The sequence below is a fragment of the Scomber japonicus genome, chromosome 1, assembly GCF_027409825.1.
Source record: "Scomber japonicus isolate fScoJap1 chromosome 1, fScoJap1.pri, whole genome shotgun sequence".
In the NCBI taxonomy this organism is placed as follows: Eukaryota; Metazoa; Chordata; class Actinopteri; order Scombriformes; family Scombridae; genus Scomber; species Scomber japonicus.
The window spans coordinates 17,092,539-17,116,634 of NC_070578.1; the positions used below are offsets into that span (position 1 = coordinate 17,092,539).

Consider the following 24,096-nt stretch of genomic DNA (forward strand, 5'->3'; position numbering starts at 1 on the left):
GAATTATTGTGTAATATGAACTTAGGATCCCAGAATGGTTCAGTATTTAGAAAACATCTAAAGTCTGTAAATGATATGTGTGAGGCGTAACATCAGAATGTTGATTGTGGCTTTTTTTTGTCTAAAATCAAATGTTTCCTCTCCACTGGTGCTGTATTTTTGTTCAATGGTGCAAGTTCAACATTTACAGTGAAGGACTTTCAGATTTTGGTTGATTTTTGGTTCTTTTAAAATGTTATAGAAATGATTCTTGGGGCTCTGACATACACTGTCAGTTTGTGTTGAGCAGTTCTCTCACTTTGAAAGCTGTTTCAGATAATGATCCCTATAGAAGGTTATGCTCTGTTTGTTTGTGTATGTGGGTGTAATCGTGATGTGGTTTGGACTCAAAGACGCGTCCAAAGTTTTGTTCCACACTACTAAACAGACACAAATAGACCTTGTCAATGGTCCAGACATCTGCCTGCAGTATTGGTACAGAACTGACACAGTTCCAAAAATGAACTAGTTCATAGTTCTTTTTTTCCCCAATAGGTTGCTGCAAGCTATTTATTTTTCAAAATTAGTGCCACAGTCCATATAGAACCACAGACAGCAATTATTTTACCAGTTTTAACACTGAAACTATGCGTCAGATTTCAAAATTGTTTAAAGTAATCATATGAAGATGCTGCTGCCTTCATTTGTTTTTGCCTCCATGCTTCCCATGTTGATGACGCATGTGGCGGTGCGACTCTGTGGTGGCTGGTGTTGCCAGATTGGGTGTTTTTTCCGCTACATATTAAGGCCTGTTTAGGGTGTGTTTTAGCCGGGTTTTCACCTGGAAGGCTCTATGGAAACCTGGCACTCTCTTGGACGCTCATCAGGCAGAAATACAGTACGTTCAGTTCACGTTCACCCAAAATATGAACGATTATTCATTGAACGCGTTCAGGCACAACACTGCACGTGGGTTCATTAATTAGATATATAGAGGATAGCCTTTCTTTTGTTTTACTGTTTGTCAACAAAAGGCAAAAAGTATAACTAACCTTCCCTATAACCCCTGACAGTTCAGTTTGACACGTTTTCTTAAAAAGGACTGCTGGCAAAACTGATTAAATCAAAGTGTGATATCTGCTGAAAACAAGTCTCAATACGTCTCTGCACATTAGTTTGATGTTTTATGAGTCCTTCAAGTCAACAAAGGCAGTAAGAGAGAAGTGGGCATCGCTAGAGGCAGAAATGCAGGAGAGACTCAGAAAGAGAGGATAGTGGAAATAAACAAAGACAACAAAAAAGTGAAGGGGAAAGACAGAGAGGAAATCAAAGCATGAACACACATGCACACATAAAGACGCAAACACACAGATCTTGGGGTTGAAGTCAACAACAGCAGGTGACTGTCTGGAGGCTAGCTTCTACCAGCAGCTTCAAACAGCATGATGGAAACATGGCACACACGCACACACACACACACACACACACACACACAGTCGTTCCTACAGGGAGGACTGGTTCTATACCTTTCCCTCGCAGTAGTCAGACAAATAACCCTTCAGTCTTAGTATCACAGAGTCACAGCTTCCACCCTCCTCTGGAAAATAAGGCTATATATCTCTCCCTCGTTCTCAACGCAATGAAACTACCTGCCATATGTTAACGGTTACCCAGAAGAAAGCCTTCAAAGTATTCCCACACATCCTAGCATAGTCACTTAAGTTCATATGGCAGAGAGGGTTTAGTAATAGAAAATTAAAGCCAAGTTTACGATTCCCACAATACACTAATGGCCATGTTATTGCTTACTTTTCACAGTATAGTATGCAGTAAAGAAATCCTAGAAATAGAAACTACTAGAAAGCCTGTGCGTGTGTAAGTGTCTGTGTGTCTGTGTGCGTGTGTGCGTGTGTGCTGCGCAGTGTACTGGAAGAGCATTTTTTCTGCTCAATGGAGCTCACATGCACCAGCTGTACATGGCACAGAGGTAACAGTCCTGGATAACCCCGTCATCACCAGGAATGTTGTGTGTGTGTGTCTGTCTGTCTGTGTGTGTCTGTGTGTCTGTCTGTGTGTCTGTGTGTGTGTGATTTCCGACAAGTTTTCCTGGTTGATTTGTAATCCATTGTGACAGCATTCTTCAAAGTCCCCCCTTTAAACTTGGACCAGAGACAAGGAGTGCAGACACAGACAGTGAAGAGGATGGAGGGGGACAGAGAGAAGGAAAAAAACACACCTACTGAGTCTGAGAGAGACAAATGGAGAGAAAAAGTAAAAGTGATGACGAAAAAAAAAGAGAAAAAATGTCAATATTCCTTTTGTAGCATAAATCTACATTGAACCGGCCCCTTTGCTTAACTGCTCTGCAGATATATGTGTGTGTGTGTGTGTGTGTGTGTGTGTGTACATATCCCTCTGAGTTATTGATTCATAGATCCCCTTAAGGTATAGGATATTAATGGTGACCTCTACAGAGAATGAGAGAGAGAAAAAATGGTTGACGCATTGGAGATGAAGGGATTTATATATATATATATAGAGAGAGAGAGAGAGAAAGGAGAGCAAACAGGCAGTGCAAAGAGATGTAGCTAGATGATAAATACACTCACACACATATATTCATACCTTATATTTTTTAAATCCCAATCTGCAGTTAGTATAAAACACAATTTCTTGCATTGATTACACAATGTTGACTTTGATGGTTAGGTGTCAAAGTGATCTGCAGAATATGTATTTATCTGTCACTAAGTGCAGCAGCACAAACATCCACATTTTATCACATTTAACAGACAATGAGAAAATGAGGGATGACGAAAGTAATGAGAGATTTAATGTATTTCTCAGTTTCAAACCAAGAGTGCCAGCTAGAAGGAGGGAGATGTGAAGATAAGGGAGATGAGGAGGCCATTCATGTAAAAAAAATAAAATTATATCAAGAGCTCACATACAATCAAATATCAAATACTAATAAGAAAGAAGTAACCAATCAATATCCAAGTCACCTCAGAATAACCGAGTTAAGGAAACTACCTGTGTAGCATCTCATATATTAACAGGAGAAGATGTAAAGTGATACAGTACGAGGAGTAGTAGAAGATCAAGGTACTGGAGCAGCGACTGTAAATTCTTAATAAAAAATATTTTTTAAACTTTAAAAACTACCCTCTTCCTCACCATCCTACCCTTTGCTCCTTGATCCCTACCACATCTCCCCCACCCTTTTCCACTCATCTTACTTTTCTCTCATCTTCCCCATTCCTCCACTCTCCTCCTCCTTCTCCTCTCTCTCTCTCTTGTTCTTCCTTCTACTTTCCCCCATCCCCCCCTTTTCCTCAGCTCATTGCCCATTCCTTCAGAGAGGTACAGGCCCACAATAAGTACCCTCCGATGGTATGAGCATGGGGATGATGAAAGGATGAAGGAGTAAAAGGAAGGTTGGGGGATGGAGGGGTGCAGCAAAAGGGTGTGGTGAGCAGAGATTGTGATGTGGAATAAAGATCAAAACCCTTTTATCTCTGAAATGTCATAACTCGTGGAGGGAGGGGGGGGGGGGGGGGGGGGTGGACCCACCCATACAGACAGAAAGAGAGAGAGGGAGCGAGAGAGAGCGAGCTTTTTTTTCATATTGACAACAGGGGGGTTTTAAATTCATACCACAAGTTCAGAAAAGATTTTAATGAACTCCACGGTGGCAGAAAGTCCAACAGATTTTACTTCATTTTAATCAAGAAGCAAGCAAAGATATCTATTGAGCTAAATCTCAGATAAGAATTAGACAATTTTGGGGACTGAACCATGTCCCTCTAGCATGTTCAACATGACCTTGATTTGCCTAAACAGAGGTTACCTCACTTGTTTGCCCATCTGTTACAGCTGAAAATAGGACATCACTATGATTTCAGGTTAACAACAAGTACTGTAGGCATATTTGTTCATCATTGTCCCAGAGAGGGAAAGTATCATTTTCAGGGGATTTCAATTAAATGCTGGCTGGCATTTTCTCCTTCCTGCTCCTCTTCCTTCTCCTGCTTTCCCTCTTTATCTAGCATCCTCCACCTCGTCCTCCTCTTCTCCTTTCCCTTGTCCTCCCTCTACACTCTCATCCCTGACAAAAATAGTCTCTGTTCCCTAACCTGTGAAACTAGGAGATGTCCTTGAGAGAGAGTGCAGGGCAACACTCTCTCTTTCTATATATGTGTGTGTGTGTGTGTGTATGTGTGTGTGTGTGTGTGTTTGTGTGATGTACTAGGGAACACGTATGAAAAACAACACATAACACACTTTTCTCTGCATTTGCCGTACCACCAACACTTTCAGGGCAATCAGTCAATATCAGTGTGATCGTCATTATGAGACACCTTTGCTGCGTGTTACAATTGGATTACATGTAACCTGCAGCTAATGACATTCATACAACAAGCAATTCAACACAACTGGTACACGTACACACACACACACACACACACACACACACACACACACACACACAAATACACACACAAATACACTCAAAGCCTAGAGGGATGGCCATTCATCAACCTATCACCTTCTTTTATTACAAAGTGAAGACTGAGGATCAGCGCATATTATTTATGATGGGAATGTTTTCATTACTAGAAAATATTTGGAAGTGAAAAGTGTTGTTCATTGTCATTATTTTTCATATCATTGTCCACCATTTTTTACATATTTAGGGCCCCAAATGTATGGTCACTTGCCCTAATTTCATTTCATTTAATGAGGAAAGCCTCGAGCACATGAACCACAGACTGGAATAACAGTTGACAAGGGTGAAAGTAGACCAGCTGGGTGAAGGGTCGAATGTATAACCCAAAACTGTCCGCACAGAGGATTCTATTTATACCATAACCCTCCGTGAATGCAGATGACGTCCATGTACACAAATGCAGAAAAGTATTAATCATGCTTTAGGGGAGGGAGACATCAAAGTCAAGTCTGACTTAAGCCAATTAACCCAATGTAACATCCAAGACACAAGTAACTAAACAGAGTTGTAATATTATCATTGATGTAGAACACATACAAAAACATGCAAGGCAAAATTTTATTAATTAAGCTCCCCCTCCAGAAACAAAATTGAGCCAAAAATGAAATAGCTTAAGGGAAAGGATAGCTGTATCAAAATTACTTTACGAAGTACAATTTCATACCAATAAACCTGAAGTTGTTTATTAAAGCATTTCATATGGGATCTCCCCCTCCCGCTGCCTCTCACACAAACACACTGCACACTCAAGGGGTTTGTAGTAGGAGTCAATTAAAGGAGCTCCCTGTTGTAATTACACTATGTTAGATATACTAGCCCACTGGGACACAAGCATTTATGTTTGTCCTTCCTCCTCCTGTCATCTTCCCCTCCCACTGTTTTTACTCTACCTTCATCTCTACCTGGGGGTGTTTCCAGGGAGGGGCCGAAATCCCATGTTGATCTCCTTTTTTTGTATTAATTTCTTTATTAATAAGTGCAGGCTTAACAGACATTATGGTCTATTCACATTTACCTGCTTTTGACATTCTATTGTGAAGAGTTAAATCTACTTGTTACAGGAAAAATATAATTGTATATAATAATATACTTGGATTTCCCCCACAGCCCCTCATTACCCTTTCACCCACCCTCACCAGAGCTGTTAAATTGCTAAGAGCTGCATGTACCCCTTGCACAGCTTAACACACTCTTCTTGTTGAAGGAGCAATAATAAAAACAAAGCAACAAGCAAAACATAAAAATATAAATCAAAAATAATAATAATAATCGAGAAAGTAGAAAAGAAGGGTGAGTAAAAAAAAGGAAAAAATAAGATAGATGTTTCAGTGAGAAGCACTGATAAAGGGTTCCCCTTTTCCAAAGATTTTATTAGAGTTACCTATCAGTTCATACCTTATCTTTTCCAATTTGAGAAAAAGCATGACATCCTCAAGCTATTGAGAGAAGGAAGGGGCTCGATTAGATTTCCACTGGAGTAGAAGAGGGCGCTACGCTAATAAAGATGTGAAAGCTAAAGTATCTAACCCCTTCATCATGGCACGCGCGGTGGAAAAACAGATTGTTCTTATGCTATGATCATTTTAAATGAGCTGAAACATACATTTAATAAGCACAGAGCAGTGAAGAAGAAAATTATCCTAGTAGACTCATTAATAGAGGACAGACCAACTAGAGTAGTTCATTCTAGTAATTAATTGTATTTATCAAAATCATTGGTGCCTAAAAAAAGGGGGGAAAAAACATAAAAAAGGCAAAAACATAGTTCATTGCCTAACAGTGCACCCCCTCTCCATCCACCTCTCTGATCCTTAATTTATCTCCTCTTCTATCTTATCCTGCTTGCTTTGGGTCAGAAAAAGTGCTGACATTACTAAACCTGCATTGTAAGAATCGATCAATACAAAGACACTATCTCACACTCACTTGACACATGGGTATTAAAGCTTACACACGAACACAAAAGTAGCAGTTTTCTAATTTGCACACATACACACCAACATATATGTCAGCCTCACATCTCATGGCTTTTTGTAGCAATGGTTGAGGTGTTTTGATCTTTGCTTATCACTTACAAAGCCCAGCCGGTATCAGTGACAATGGCACGTATCCATTTAAAAAAGTCTGCACACAAAAAAATAATCTGCTGTTGTGTTACATATTAATGGTTTGTGTACAAATGACTGATTTCTTCTTTTTTATCAATAATTTAAAAAATAATTAACAGTGCCCTGCAATTGCTACATTAATTATCTTAATATAATGCAGGGCACCCAGAGTGTTATTGGCAAGCTAGCAGCTGTGCCCTGAAATTACCAAATTCACTACCTCAGATTAATAGCATTAATTTATTGCATTTAATCCATCTGTTGTTTCCCCTCAACCTTCCGTCTCATAAAGTTTTGATGCTAACGCTGCATTATGTCGTTAATGTTTATGGTGTTTCAGCACCCTGTGTTTACTGTTTGCTGGCCTTCTTCAGCTGTGAGGTGATAACATGCTGTTGTTTTAATGCAGTGCAAAATAAAAAGAAAAAATGCTGTGTTATCTTTGACATTCTTAGACATATTTTACAGGCTAATAGACTTTTTCTGTGAATAATTCATTCAAGGTAAAATAAATACTAATTTGTGTGTGTTTGTTGACCCACAATACTTTCTATATAACTGTATAGTATATCATCAAAGGGTCACACATAAACCACTGCTGAGCATAACAAGCTAAACTGTGGTTATTACATCTCAATTTTAAACTTTTACCATCTTATGGTGTTACTGAACAGCCATCACCATTTCTCTCCTACTCAACACCAGTCTTCACTTTAAAACACGTACACAAGCCAGGATCTTGGAGCCATATGAACTCTCTCACACATAGAGAGAGCGCATATGAATTCATTGTTAAACATATTCTGTGAGCCAATGACGGAGAAACTGAGCCAGCTCAAAGACCAAAACAGCGAGAAAGAGTGAGAAAGAAAGATGTTTAGTGCTGTTCGTTCCCATGGTAACACTAGCCACCGGCAAATGGGAGATGAGCCAAGTGGAGAGGTGTACATGTAAACGTGTGTGTGAGAGTGTGTGTGACATTCATCTGGTGAGTTCAACTACTGTGGAGGTGCACAAACACACATATATACATGGACTGTATAGTCATATACTACTACTGTAAACACAGATAGGTTTGATTTTTACAGACTCACTTTAATTCTTCTTCAATCTTTAAGGTTAGTTTAAACATGGGGTATTGTGTTTATATTCTAAGCTAAATTGGTCTTATCTTATTATCTAACCAACAAATGTGATCATGATGTGATTATTATGTTCAACTTCATTATATTGAACAACTACAGCTCCCATGAGTCACTGAAACAAGCGAACTGTCAAATCTCATGACAGCTGAAGTTCTTGAACAGTAAAAAATGACAATATCTTTGTTTACATGACTTGAGCTAATTCTACTAGCAAGTACAGTATTAGATAAGTGTTAGTTTTAAATATGAACACAATGAGTGGAGTGGAGAGGAGAGGAGAGGAGAGGAGAAGAGAGGAAGCAGTAAGGATGAAAAATTGTTTGACATTACAGAAAACAGCCAATGTGTGCAGATTCTACAAGATGCTCCACTGAGGCTGACTGTGTGTGTCTCTTTCTCTTGTTCTCCTCACACCAATTAACTGTTTCCATATTCAAGAATTATCAAAAGCTGACATTTTGTCTCAGTTGAACAAAATGAATGGCAACTACAATATTTTAACTTGGAATATGGTAATTTTAAGAAATACACTTACTCTCTTTCTTAACCAAATAAAATGAAAAAAGCACTACCTTTACATCTGCACACTACATATGAAACTACAGCCAGCAGCAGTTAAACTTCACTTACAATAAAGACTACAGGAAACATGGAGAAACACCTCTAAAACTCACTAATTAAGGTGCTATCAGGGGTGTAATGACTTCCTGGCATGTTGATGTCAGCATGTGGTAGCCAGGCAACCAGCCAAGACACATGTCCAACACATAAATCCCCCATAAAACCAAAGCCTTTCATTCTTGCACTTCAGTTTTTCTACAAATTAAACAAACTAAGATGTAACATATTAATCAGTGACCTTTAGAGGTAGTTGTTGATGGACTTTGTTTGTTTTCTTATATACAGTCTATGGTTTGGACAGATCCATGCTAACGGTTTTTATGCTAAGCTAGGCTAACAGGCTGCTGGCAGTAGCTTCACATTTAGCATACAGATCAGAGAACACAAGATTTTTACATTTTGTGTTATCTTTTTTTATCCTCTAAATCTGATTGACAGTTGACATTTTGCAAAGAACATAACCCTGCATTATTACAGAATTTTTTTTTTCTTTACTGTTTTAACAGTAACAAGGGTAAAGTGTATTTTTAGTTTCTGTGCACACGAATAAAAGAGACAATGAGATAGGGCTGGGCAATATATTGATATTATATCGATATCGTGATACTGTATGAGACTAGATATCGTCTTAGATTTTGGATATCGTACTGTATGTCACCAGAGTTGTCTTTCCCTGGTTTTAAATGCTGAATTACAGTAAAATACATGATTTTCTGAACTTACCAGATGTTCTGTTTTGTACCTTTTACCCACTTTGTCATTGTATCCACATTACTGATGATTATTTATCAAAAATGTCATTGTGTAAATATTTAGTGAAAGCACCAACAGCCATCTCTACAATATTGTTGCAATATCGATATCTAAGTATTTGGTCTAAAATATTGTGATATTTGATTTTGTCCATATTGCCCAGCCCTACAATGAGAGACTAAAATTGGTGTATGTGGGTGTCTGCATTCAAACTCACACAGACTTATTTGTGTCCCTAATAAGATGCTGATTTTTAACAAAAGGAAGCACAGCATGAATGCCCATTAAAAAGAAGAAAGCAGAAACCACAACTACAAAATGCAACTGAGCTCACATCTCTGTGACCACTGTGGGACAACAATTCAACGCACATAAAACACAAGCAGACACACATTTACTTGCTGGTCTCTAACTCTAAAAATAATCCTCTCCATAATGAGGTGCAGCAAATAGGCTTTCAGGGTTTCCAAGTTTTATTCGCGCATTTGCACTTTAAAAGATGGCAAAAACACAAATGTTGCAAAGACACACTCCGAGCACTTGAAAGTCTGTGAGGTGTGCCTTACTGTCCCTGAATAGAACTGAGGGTTCAGTGCTTGGCTGTAGTTTAAGAAGAGGATATGGAGACAGAGAGAGAGAGAGAGAGAGAGAGAGAGAGATGAGAGACAGATGAGAGGGAGAGAGAGAGAGGGAATGGGCCCCAGGAAAACTCATTTATATTCAGGATGGAAATAAAAGGATTGATGGTTAAGCATTCTTCAGCTGGATACTTCACAGGCTTCGTGTGTCTTTGTTTCACTAGAAACGGCATTCGTACAAAACTTGTTAATGACCAGCAGAGACAGACAGGAGCTGAGGGAGAGAGAGAGGATGGGTAGGTGGGTGAGTGCACACCTTTAGCTCACATACAATCAAGGTTAAGCCAAAAAAGGCCAGCTACTGTTTGATCCTGTGTTTTGACCTCAATGTTGAGGGAAAAATGAAAAAAAAACTACTTCCCCTAATGATACATGAAATTATTTCAGACATTACTGACACAGTGATGATTTCTTCCAGTCATCCTCCATTGTCATGCAAATGAATTGTAAACCCCAAATATTTGTGCTCTGAACACTGCAGTGAAATGATTTGTGAAAACATGCACACACTATCACTCAAAATGCCAAACACTATTTTTAAGGTGCTACATGTCACATTTCAGCAATTATTAACAAACAAACTCATTGTGAGACATGCATCATTACCATGAACAAATGAAACCAACACCAGCAGAGTGAAAGTTTCCTCCTGCATCTTCGCTGTATTTTACATTTTCTGTCACGAGGGTCAGATTTCATGTGCAATTTTGCTTAATTGCTTCATGGCACAAAAAAGGAAGAGAGTCACTGTTGTTCCATAAATTAGCCACAGCAACTGCTATCATCATAAATAGCAAGGACATGATTAATCATCTTGGAGAGAATGTCAAACCCCATGAGGCGCTTAACTAAAGTCCTACCCACTATTCTCGGTATCTGAATTCTTGGAGCAGTAAACAAAGTACTTAAGTCTACCACTCAGGGTTCTCTTAGATGGTTCTAGCTAAAGGTTTTGTTTAAAGACCTGTTCACAAAGCTCACTACATTTAAGGATTGATGTTTTTGTCTCAAAAGGAACCAAGACTCCTACATACTGTTACTCATTTGCACTCATGTAAACACATCTTGCAGTGAAGACAACTATAGCAGTTTCTCCAAAAACTGATGATATAAACAAACGTGTCGGAGGGTCATGAAATTGAAAAAGGCAATAACAAATATCTGCATTAGTCAAATAGACGAACGGAGACACATGCTCACTGATCATTTCCTTACCTCATTCCCCTGGGGGTCAATTAAGACATCAACTGTTCACATCAAACCAATAGCACAGTGACATTCATTGTCAGCCTCAGCATGTTCATAGTGCCGTCTTCTGCACCCAACCACCTCCCCATCGCCAGCCAAGTCTTCACAGATTCATCAGAAGACATCAGCCATCACCAGTGTCTAGACTCAGTGGGGAAATTTATCTGCTGCTGCTCAGGAGTAATGTCCCTGGATTCAAAATCTCCCTGTAGAGTCTCAGTGCCAAAGACTAAGTATCATCCATATAAGATTTTATTTTTTTTGCTTAATCCATCTCCTTATTGTAATAAGAATGAATGCCAACCAAACTCAAATAAACATCAGCTCAACTTTTCAATTAATCTCAAATAAAAATCATTCTCATTCATCATTCATGTTGCTACAGTAGTTGTGTTACTTTTTGGTTCCCTTAGTCACACCTGTAAACATGTACTTTGTCATAATATGCAGCAGACTGTATGAAACAGACTGTCAGAAGTATTCAGATAGACAAAGAAAAACAGGATATTAAATCCACTACTATGGTCTAAAGATTCTGGCAACTATGTGGGAAATATAAAAACATATCAATCAATCAATCAATCAGTCATCTCAAGGCACTTTACACATAGAGCAGGTTCAAAACCGTACAGAGAGACTCAAACACACATCAGAGTTATACTGCCTTTGTCTGTTTCAAGAAAATAACATCTGTCAGCAAATCCACAGTGAGGATGCCATGATGTAACAGCAGATAAAACAGTATAATATGTACAATCTACAAGACCATAGGTTCTTCCAAAAGGGAAAAATATATTAATTTATCTGTATTATATGATAAAATACACCCATGCAAAAATGACCTAAACAAACAACAATTTAGCAAACACCAGAACGTAAGCTGTAAAATCCAACAAAAAGTGTTGTAATCAGTGGCAGGTTGGCCATTTGGAGTACTTACACTTCTCCCGATGGGCCAGTTCAACTGCTGAAAAGATTAAAAAAGGTCCCATGCTATTTGATAATGCATTAGTTTGGCCAAACGTGTGTGCGTGTGCGTGCGTGTGTGTGTGTGTGTGTGTGTGTGTGTGTCCATCTCTCCTCCATATCAAGACATATTACATGCCTGTTGGACATACTACAACAACAATTTTAGTATGCAATATAAAAAACGAGATACATGGGACACAGATAGAATTTTAAGTTTCCAAGATGCAACTATCAATATGTAAAACAACACATATACTGTATAATTAGTGCTTCATTTTAAATGTTCTAATACAAAGTGACATCCCTAATAATTTGTTATATATACAGAGGCTGAACACAATAATGTAAACAGCAGTTTATAGGATCAAAAGCTTGGATCTATTATAGAGCAGTAATTGAGTGCAATATATCGTATAGGTGTCTAACTCGTGTCTCTCTAACTTCCTGTATGTCCTTGCATGTTAATATTATAAGTGGTGTTTTTTAGTGTTGGGCAACAGAACAGACACATCTATATGAGCTACAATGTGTCAGGTGATCTGTTTTGGTTGGTGGATTTCTGCTTCATTAACATTCAAAGTGTGGAATGTGACTGAAATAATAAACCTCTAAAATCATTATTCGTGCAATATCAGTATTTTCAATCGAGTCAGCAATATAGTGCTTCATTTACGGATAGCCTGTGCCTTTATTAGGCACCCAGTATTTTATTTGTTTTGTTGTTGTGTAAGCAGACTGATGAAAAGCCATTACATTGGGTCTCATTCAAGAACATTTTCATACTCTTGTACTAAAAATGTTTTTTTTCTGTGAGGTTTGCTCACCAAACTTAACTGCCCCAACTTGTCATTAAGTGTTTGTTTCAGCCTGATGATAGTTATCTGTTCATGAGATTAGACCATTAGCATAATCAACACCCTAAAATGTCCATATGAGGCAACCTGTTCTGCTCCGTTTCTGGTCAAGTATCACTCACAAAAATGATACTTGCACATAAAAACAATTTCACACGTCATGCTTTCAGAAGTCAGCAGACAAAAACATAACAAATTTATAAGTGTCAGGAGTAAGGGGACCTAAAACAATCAGAAAATATCAATGAGACTGCCAACAACGCTATCAGAGAAGCGCTGTAGTACGGAGCCCCTCTGTAAAGTAAATTATGACCACAATATAGCTATAACGTGTGCACGAAATACTAATTCGTGGCCACAAAATAAGTATAACGTGCGCACGAAATACTAATTAATATTAATATTAATATCATTCCTTGGTGTTCGGTGCACTCTCAATGCCTCCCGTGTTTCTGGTGACAGCTGCACATTGTACAGCTCTGAAACTTTAAATGTGATGCAGCTGATTTAAACATTATGCTCAAGCTCTGACACTGTCCTATGAAATCACTTTAGTCTTTGGCAAATCAAAGTGGAAAGAGTTGTATTGATCAGATATTATCTGTGGTATTAAGGATTGCTCAATTTTCTAATCAGGGTTCTATTAGCTGTAATATAAAAAGAGCTAGATTACAGTTTCCCTGTTTCCAGTCCTTTGCTAAGCTAAGCTACCTGACTGTTGCCTTACATTTACCACAGAGAAAAAGCTAATGAGCATATTTCCCAAAATGTCACAAGTAACTATTCCTTTAAATATCTTTGGCCTTTAACTGACAGAGTGGACCCTGCAATTTACAGTCACTGTGGCTATTTACTACACAGACAAAGAAAATATATAATAATCCTATTATTGCGAGTGGGGCCACGCTAACCCTCTTCCAAAGCTGAGCAGTTTCAGATCCTTGTTAATGGTCAGAAGCCGGTCGAAAAATGTGTGTAGACCCTTTCATCACATCAGCAGACATGGGTCTTTCCCAGGTCGTAGTGTTGGTGTAAAAGTGGTATTAGTGAGATAAACCTAATTGGGCAAGCTCATCCTGGAACATCCCTCTGGAGGACATTCAGTAAATTAGACAAAATACACACTTTCGTATTTTATCAGCCACTATCCGTGTTTCCATCCCTCTGAACCATCAAAGAACAGTAATTACTGTAAATGTTGGAGCGACAGAGAAGAGAGCAGAGAAAACGCAAGGGAGGATAAAGGAGACAAGAGAGATAGTGGCTGTCGCAGCTGGAGCCAAAAGCTGTTCATTAAGCTGACCACACCCCCATCTCACACATACACACACACACACACACACACACACAAAACACATTAGAACGCACGCACACATACACATGCCTATCTCTTGCAACATATTGCTGTTCAAATCACTTTGCAGAATTAAAATATGACATCCAGATTGGTTTTTAAAATGATTCAGAATTTCAGTCGCTCCTCCTCCCATCACTTCTTGATTTGACTTCTTGATGTACTCCTTCACTGTTTTCCTGTCTTTTGTTTGCTTCCATTTCCCCCCTTTCCTTCCTTTATCACTGTCCAAGTCTCGAAGTCTCTCATTTACAATCCTTCTTTTTCCTTCCTCCTCTTCACCTCTTCCCGTGAGCCCACACACATACAGCCAATCTAAGCCAATTAAACAAATGGTTTTTATTCTCTCTTCCTATTATACTGTCTGTGACTGTCTACTGACTGCATTCATGATGGACTTAAAGTCATTACACTAAGCTGTATGTGTGTATGTGTGTGTGTGTGTGTGTGATTACGCAAAGCCTAAGCTAATTAGGTAGCGCCCATGGCACTGCCAGCTACAACAGCAGACCAGGGAAATGTTAGAGAGATAAGGCTGAACATACTAACACATTCAGACAAGGATTATTGTAATGACTTCATACGCCACAGACAGGCAAACTCACACAAAGGACACAGGAACATACAAATGTAGGAGGCCAAAATGTGCAAACGCAATATTCTTTGTACTTTCCTTCATTGCTCTGTTTATTTTATTTTTTCTTATTTTTACCCCTTCAATTATTCAATATTCTACATGTCTGTTTCCTTTCCTTCCCTTCTTCCTCCCTAAAAAATGAATTAATTGAGAAAAAGTTTGTTATACTTCTGCATATAATTTACTCTCTCCCACGCATCAAGTTTGGAGGGTTATAACTTTCCCATTTGTTAAGGTATACTGGTTTGACATTGTCTGCATCCAATTTAGCTGCTCAACAGATGGCCAATAAATATAAAGGAAAGCCATGAGAATAAATTACTCCTACACACAAACACCAAGTTACACTCGCACATCTACAGCGCAAATGTGGACACACAGAGATTTACACCTACACACTGATATACACAAGTTATATTACAACAATCCCAGACACACACACACACACACACACACACACACACACACACACACACACACACACACACACACACACACACTTTCATTTCTGCTTGTGTAATTGAAGCCAAAACATTTTTCAGCAGGGTTGTAAATTTATTGGCTCCAGACTCACACATGACATCAGGTAGCTGTGTGTGTGTGTGTGTGTGTGTGTGTGTGTGTGTGTGTGTAGCCTATGATAAATCATCTCTATACATAGGCAGTGAACAATACAACACACTTTCCCACTGGGAGTCGCCTGTGTATGTGTGTGTGATATGTGCATGTTTGTGAATGTTTCCCAAAAGTCCCAGTCACAGCCTCATACACACATAACCATAAATAAAGCAACTTCGAATCTTTTATTGAGCAACCAAGTATGTACTCCCTGCTCCTATCCTTCATTCACTTGCTACTCATTTTTCTCCTCATCCCCTATTTCTCTGCTCCTTGTCTCTGTAGTTTTTCCTCTTTCTCCCTTTTTACCAATTCTACCTACTTTCTGCTACAACACATCTCCACCTATTCCTCTTAAACACAGTTTTTTGATGCCGTCTGTCTGGTTATTTCATCTGAAAAAAGGGATACCATATTTCGCAACATTTTTTTGGACTTTTTCATAGAGATGTCCTGAGGCAACCCAAAGCATGGTATCAGCACCAATCCATCATATTTAACAGATTGGTATAAATAACCCAACAGAATGAAGATCTATTCTTGAATGTATACTACTGTGCTATACAGTGCGAGTATTTTACTACATATATGAGTGAAAATTAGAGCATGTGAAAGTGAAACATTATTTGGGTGGCCATGTAAGTAATTTTGATTTCTGACAACCAGATTGGAAAAAGATATCTGTATTATGTATATTGTAGATTTATATAATTGTAGATTATTTTACACAGATTGTTTATTGTATATAGTATTTTATTTTGTTTTATATTAATTAATTTTTTATCACTTTCACCATTACAAACCTACTATTGTGTCAATTTAGAATTTCTCCCTAAGGGGATCAATAAAGATACCTTACCTTACTTTAACTCAGATGCTAAATACACTTATCTCGCCTCCCCTCTCAAAGATTAGCCAACTTACAAAATATTCAGGTTACAGCTTCTCATTTTTTTCCGGCACTGATCACCACCACACAGTAGATCAGCCCTCGTTAAATCCTTGAGAAACTTACAGGCCTATATAGATATTTAAACATGTCAGACCAGGTGGGTGCAATCCATTTACATGGAGGTTTCAGGGGTTTCGTGTTCTGCATGCTGCTTACTGGCTTTTGCCCATTGAGCAGGGCTGGGGGAACATGATGTTGATGGAAAGAAAAAGATGGAACTCAACTGCAAGGGCAGTGCAGTACATCTTCACAAGAGGCAGGCAACATTTTTTGATTCAAAGACCAAATCATCACCTTTGCAAGATGAACGTTATATTGTGAACTTTCTACGCTGTCAATCACTCGGAGCATAGCAGCAAACTCCAGCAGTAACAAACGACAACTGCTGACCAACACGCACTACAACTTAAAACAACTTAAACCAACTCTGAGGTCAAGGAAATAACATCTTAGCCCTCAGAATCAAATTGAATTGAGGTCTAGAGATTCCCATCCTTACTATTAAGATACCTAAATTGAACAGACATTGTTAATGTCATTAGTAACACCTGTGCTTTCCACTGTCTGTGACAAGTCAAAGTGTTTAGTGTCAAGTCAGTGTTTGCTGTGGAAAAGGTTTATTAAATGTGTCTATTTCTGTGTTTATGTCTGTATTTGGTTGTAGTTCCAACAACTCCATCAGATATGTCTTCTCTAAGAATGATCAGCCGATTGCATTATGTCAATGTCAGGAGTCACAAAATATATCTGTTGTTAGCTGTCTACACCTGTGACTAAAGTTTGTCAAACATATATTTAATTTAATAAGTCCAGATCAGACTTGGAAGATATCCTAATTTTTTTGTTGTATCCATTAAGATTTAGGATGCTGCTTTCATATTTGCATTACATTTGTTTTTCTCTTTTCTCATGCTATATTATTTCCTTCCCTTTCTGCATCTTTCCATCCTGAAACTCTTCATCAGTTAAATCTGATCTCATATTTGGATGGTTAGATACCTGTCTTACATATTAATTAGAGATACGGGAAAACAATTCACTGTAATTAGGACATAAACAGCCTCCCACTGATAAACTTGGGTACAACTTCTCATTTACCCGGACCATGAAAAAGCCTGTGTGAGACTAAAACAAAGCTTCTCCTTTGAGATAAAACTCAACAGAAGAGTTATTATGCAAAGTCATAGATTTTATTTATTTCCATGACTGAATGAAGTTCTCTAGCTTTTTGTTTTAAGCCTGCTAGTATCTGAAAACATTGTGCAAACACCTTGTTGGGCGTGTGGGTGTAGATGAGGCATGTTTTGTAGCTAAATGTGGCAGCTGTGCTTTCCAGTTTCCTAAAGCTGCTGATTCCCAGTTGGTTTTAGAAAAATTATATTCTGTGGCATTTTCAACCTGCCCATCCACTAATGATTATGTTGTCAGACTGTACAGTACATTGCCTGCTTATCGAGTTAGCTTAGCATAAGTGTATGCAAAAGATTTACAGTTTCGCTTTTATGAAACAGTACATCACCCCTTTAAAAGCAGCAAAACTGCATTTTGCGCTGTAAAGCTTGTTACTTATCTCTGGTATTTTACAGGCCATGTGAGATTTTTTTCTAATTCAAATGGCGGCATTGGCCTGTGTGGTGTTTTCCAAAAGCTATATATAACACTCATATAAAAAGCTAAGTTTAAGAGACTTGGCCAGAGAGCGAATGAGAAGAGGGAGTATCAATGAAGCAGAGAAATGACAGTCAGGCAGGAGAGGGCAAATGGATGAGGATGAGAGGGAGAGAACACGACGCAGAGGAGCAGGTTCAGAGCAGATAGAGAGGTGTGTGTGTGTGTGTATGTGTGCACACTTTATGGGGTAACATGCCGGTCATGTAAGAGAGGGTGTGAGAAATGGGTCTCAATGCAGCAAGGGCTAATGCAGCATAACAATAAGTTCACACACAGACTCTGATAAGTGCGCACAAACACAATGGAGTATATACACAAAGACAGACACACAGACACTCTGCATGTAGTATGTAGGAATACTAAAACAAGCACATGAATAGAGAAATATGTTTAAACTTAAATGCTGTGCACAGACACACACACATACTAACATAAACACAATTTTGTGTGCATCACTTCAGAGGAAGTAACACATACATTCAAATCCTGGAGATTATGCTAAGCTTAACATAACCATAAACATACCTTAACTTTAAAACAATTATTTACCCTTAATTAATGATACGCTAATAGGACTTGCTTTTTGTCCCCATAAGGGATGCTAGTCCCAACAACACAACTGCGTAAACAGATAAAGAGATTTACGTGCCCACAACATGAGGCATATACACACACACACACACACACACACACACACACACACACACACACACACACACACACACACACCAGAGAAGGGAAGTTGCTTGAGGGAAGCAATAAAACGTGCTGTGGCCAAATCTCATCTGTCACTGATTATTGTACCACCGCAGTCTGACCAACAGGCAAGTGCACACAGATAAACACACACATTCATACACACACATCCAAAAAAAACCTTACTGTAGACTGAAGCAACACACAATGGACCAGAACCAGACACGCACACACACACACACACACACACACACACACACACACACACACACACACACACATATGCCATTCTAGTTTGTCTGCAGCACATAGCAACACAGGATATGGTACATACAAACGTGCACACTCCTTCCCTCCATCGCTGCTTCTCTTGGGTATATCAAGAGCAGTAATGATGCTGTGGCATTACTTCATTCTGTGAGTCAGTGTGCATGTGTATGTGTGTCTGTGTCACACTATTAGTCTGCTGTGGAGGCAGTAGTCATTAGTATAAAGAATGATTTTTATAGCACAAAACACTCCCCCACTGTAAAAGACTAGACCCCCCCCCCCTCCTCCCCCACACACACACACGTGCATACACTTATGACCCATTTTTTAAAGTACACTAAGTACACACTAATAAACTCCTCATTTGTTATATACTTGAGCCATTAAAGAGAGAGAGCATGGGGGGAGGAGATGAGGAGAGAGAGGAGTGGAGGGAAGAAAGAGAAGGAGGAAGAAACTGGGAGACCTACATGTAAGGAGAAGAATAATGAGGAGAGAGACATGGCAAAAGAAGGACGGTCAGAAAGACAGGACTGGAGCAGAGAGAGACACATGGACAATTAAACCAGCTGAAAGAGAAACAGAAAACAATACAAGCCTACAGAAACACATGAGACAGGAGAGAGCATAAAGAAAGAGAGGTAGAAGGATCTCCTTTAAACCACCAATACAGAAAGGTCCATGTAATCACAGTGCCCCCTATTGACGGCAAAGTACCACTAAGAGCTACACCTGTTGTTCTTGACCAGTGACACTACCTGAGTTTGCATTGCTTTTAGTTAATGACCAGGGTATGGACTAAATACTGAGAAAGTTATTGCATGAATACCTGAAATTAGTTAAAGAGAAGAACACCTAACACCTAATCAAGTCCAAGTAGCTCTAAAACCACCAACGTTTCACATTTGGTGAAATCAAATCGTACAAAAACAAGAGTAGAACTCAGGGCTATATTTAATACGGTCATGCACACGCATATTCCAAGATGACAATGCCAGGATTCATCGGGCTCAAATTGTGAAAGAGTGGTTCAGGGAGCATGAGACATCACTTTCACACATGGATTGGCCACCATAGAGTCCAGACCTTAACCCCATTGAGAATCTTTGGGATGTGCTGGAGAAGGCTTTGGGCAGTGGTTCGACTCTCTCATCATCAATAAGATCTTGGTGAAAAATGAATACAACACTGGATGGAAATAAATCTTGTGACATTGCAGAAGCTTATCGAAACAATGCCACAGTGAATGCGTGCCGTAATCAAAACTAAAGGCGGTCCAACGAAATGTTAGAGTGACAATTTAAACAAAAACGTATGCAAAAGTTTGGTTTTGCCTCCATTCAATTGAGAAATTTGGAGTGTTTGGTCATGTGACCAAGCACAGCCTTAGATTTTTTTTAAAAACGCACTCCAGTCAGTCACCAATTACTACGACAGCAGCAGAGCACTTTTATTCAACAAAGTCAAGTAAAAGTGAATTAAATGTGAGATTCAGACTGAAAATAAATGTAATGTAGGCTAATCCTAACCCTTTATTTAATGCCAGGGAGTGATGGGCAGATAGCAGTTATATCCACAGGCCCGGTTATGGGGCAGGTCATAAAAAAAGCGGATGGGTCACATTTAAGCATAAGGCAGCTTTGGCCACATTCAGACAGCATCTTAATCAGTGGCTCACAGTGTACAATTGTGTTGGTCTAGGGTGTGTTTATGTCATAAAATATTATGACATCATAGGCATAACATATGATGTGATAATATATGATACTAACTCATATCATATTTCAGGGTCCTATGATGTCATAATATATATGATATGAAGTCATAATAATTATGACCTCATCTATGATGCTCAGAAACGAAAAGTCTTCAAATGGCAGTTAAAAAAGTGGAATCAAGCTGAGGTTGACAAGCTTCCTTAGATGGATGTCTGACTCTCCTTCAAACCTTGACAGGTGACTGAAATGAGTGACTTCATATATCTCTTGCACAGGGGTGGTATTGGGTTCAAAGTGACGAAAGCATTGCGGAAATTGGTAATTTTCTGAACTGATTAAAGGTCTGACTTTTAGGGGTGGGCCTAAGAGCATGATTTGCGACATCAAAACTAGTTTGGAAGCCAATCCTGGTGATAATATATGGCATAATATGTATTATATATATTATTACATCATAGGCATAATATGCTGTCAAAATACATTATATGACCTCATATCATATGTCAGGGGCCTATGATGTCATAATATAGGACCTTATATCATATGTCAGGGGCATATGATGTCATAATATATTACCTCATATCATAAGCATAATGTGATGGCATACTATATGACCTCATATCATATGTCAGGGGTATATGATGTCATAATATATGACCTTATATCATAGGCATAATATGATGTCATAATATATGATATGACCTCATATCATATTTTAAGGGCCTATTATGTCATAATATATATAATATAATTATGACATCATAGATCCCTAAAATATGATATGGTGTCAATAGCTCAGAAGCGAATGTCTTCAAATAGCAGTTAAAAATGTGGAATCAAGCTGAGGTTGCCAAGCTCCGTTAGATGGATCTCTGACCCTCCTTCAAACCTTGACAGGTTACTGAAATGAGTGGCTTCATACATCTCTTGCACAGGGGTGGTATTGGGTTCAAAGTGACGAAGGCATTGCAGAAAGTGGTAATTTTCTCTGAACTGACTGAAAATCAAGACAATCCTGGTGATAATATATGGCATAATATATTATATTATATATTATCACATCATAGGCATAATATGATGTCATAATATTTATATGATCTCATATCATATGTCAGGGGCATATGTTGTCATAATATATGACCTCATATCATAAGCATAATATATTACATGACCTCATATCATATGTCAGGGGCCTATGATGTCATAATATATGACCTCATATCATATGTCAGGGGGCGATGATGTCCGCCATGAGTAGGTTTCTTGGGTCAATTTAACAGTCACAGTAATGATTTGGCACCACAAAGGTTAACATGAATGCTAACACTAGCTTGTTGACGCTAACTTGCTGGCTAGTTAATCGTCATTTCTGGCAAGTACGCAATGACAGTGTTTGATATGACTGTACTTAGTGGTACACAAACACACACAAATGTAAACACACATATACACCATGAGACAAAAATTAAACATGCATATACAGAGCATATGCATCTTGTATTTGACTTTGACAACACCATCCTCATTTCTTTATTTCAAATCTCATTCCCTCAGTTCTCATCTTTGAAAGGAACCACCTAATGACAATTTATGTTAACTGACAAATTCATTTTCAGTGAGTGACTTTCATAAAGTTGCTAACCTAGTCAGGATATCACTTCCAGCATTTATGAACATTCCACATTATGACACACATCTCTCTCCTCCCTCTCAATCAGTATGACATCCCTCATTTCTCTCTGCTCCCCTCTTGCTTTTCTCTGACACACTCTTTTCTTTAATCCACAGTGTTGTTCACTCTTCATCTCCCTCAGAATACAGTACAATTCTCAACAACATTTTGAAACACATATTATCAGCAGTTTTTCCCAGCTTCACAATCCAATCTTACACACACGCACACACATAATTACTTTCATACCTCACCTAAGATATTACAACATCTCTCTCCCTCCATCATTTTTCATAAATTATGTAAAAACATAGAAAAAATCCACAAACAAGTGTGTCTATGACATCAAATTCCACAGTACCTATATTACAGAGATTTCTGCTCTCACAGAAGGAAAGGAACAACAAGACGTAAGAGTCTGCATCAGCTCTGTAGGACTGTAGTGTTCATTGTAAACCTAATTGTAACATCCAAAGTGTGTGTTTTATCCTCAGCAGTCAAGGCAAAGTAAATGCAACAAATGGCTGTGGTTATCATGCTGACAATGTTAACAACTGATGTTTAGCAATGTTAACCAGGAATGTTTGAGGTTTTTTGCTTCCCTACACTTATTACTAAAACCATATTTTTGGAACACCAAAAGTTATTTTTTTCCCACAAAATTAAATTCAAATTATTCTTTATAAACAGAAAAATCATTATGTCAGATAAGTTGATGGTTTATTGTTTTGATTGCATCCATGTCATGCAGTTTATGGGTGAGTGCTGCTCATTTGCAATGTTCATGTTTGTTTTATGGAAACACAGTACACTCTTTGAACTGACTGCTTTCAATTAATACTCAAACATGCTCATAGATGCAACCGGTGAGATGGGACAAACACAAACACACATTCACACACACACATTAGATTTAAAATACCTGGCGGCTATGAAATCTTAGAGAGCAGTCACACAAGTTAACAGATAACAGAGGTAGACTTGCACATGTAATGATTTGCAGTTTAAACTCTAGTGAAGGCAGCTGGTGTGTTTTAAGAGAATAAGACCCCAGGTTGTTCTGGGAATACACACACACACACAATAACACACAGGGCTCTAATCACGGATGCTGGGAAGATCTTGGACATATGTTGAGGTATGTCCAAGCACAGCAGGGGATGCTAAAAGCAATAAACAGTTGCTTGTGTTGGTCTGTTTATGTGTTTGTGTGCAGGGGTAGGCATGTCCGTACTTGTGTATCTGTATTCATGTGTGCATAAAGGTGCCATGCTGTTTATATGTCTATAGTATGTGCCATAAAAAATATTAAGATAATATTACGTTTACATGCAATTAGCCCACCTTTGCAATAAGGTTGAGGGGTTCCTGGCAGGAAGGCGGCAGTGCTGATGTCATTTCCTGTACAGGTACTTCCTGTGTCAGGTATAACTGTAACATGGTTGCCAGCTGAGAGAGACCTTGTTTCTTCTGCTCAGACATGGAACTCAGGTCTGTGAAAGATAAAAAATAATAATCTATTTGATTTTCATAATGTCTAAAAGAGCTTTAGCATTCTGAATAACTCAAACACACTTCATTTTCTGCTTCAATTCAGACACAAATACCACTCATCGTGTTTCTTACATGTCTGGAGAGAGCTGTTATATGGTTGGGAAAGCAACCATTTTGTCTTATGTGCTG

The 24,096-nt window shown here is 38.5% G+C and overlaps 1 protein-coding gene across 1 annotated transcript in view; it reads right to left on the reverse strand.

The window, feature by feature from the left end:
* Positions 1 to 24,096, reverse strand: part of smyd3 (SET and MYND domain containing 3) — an 86,329-nt gene that overhangs the window by 40,943 nt on the left and 21,290 nt on the right. Inside the window, exon 5 of the mRNA XM_053340265.1 lies at positions 23,758 to 23,906. Within this exon, the coding sequence (XP_053196240.1) occupies positions 23,758 to 23,906 (149 nt within the window). The remainder of the gene's footprint in view (positions 1 to 23,757; positions 23,907 to 24,096) is intronic.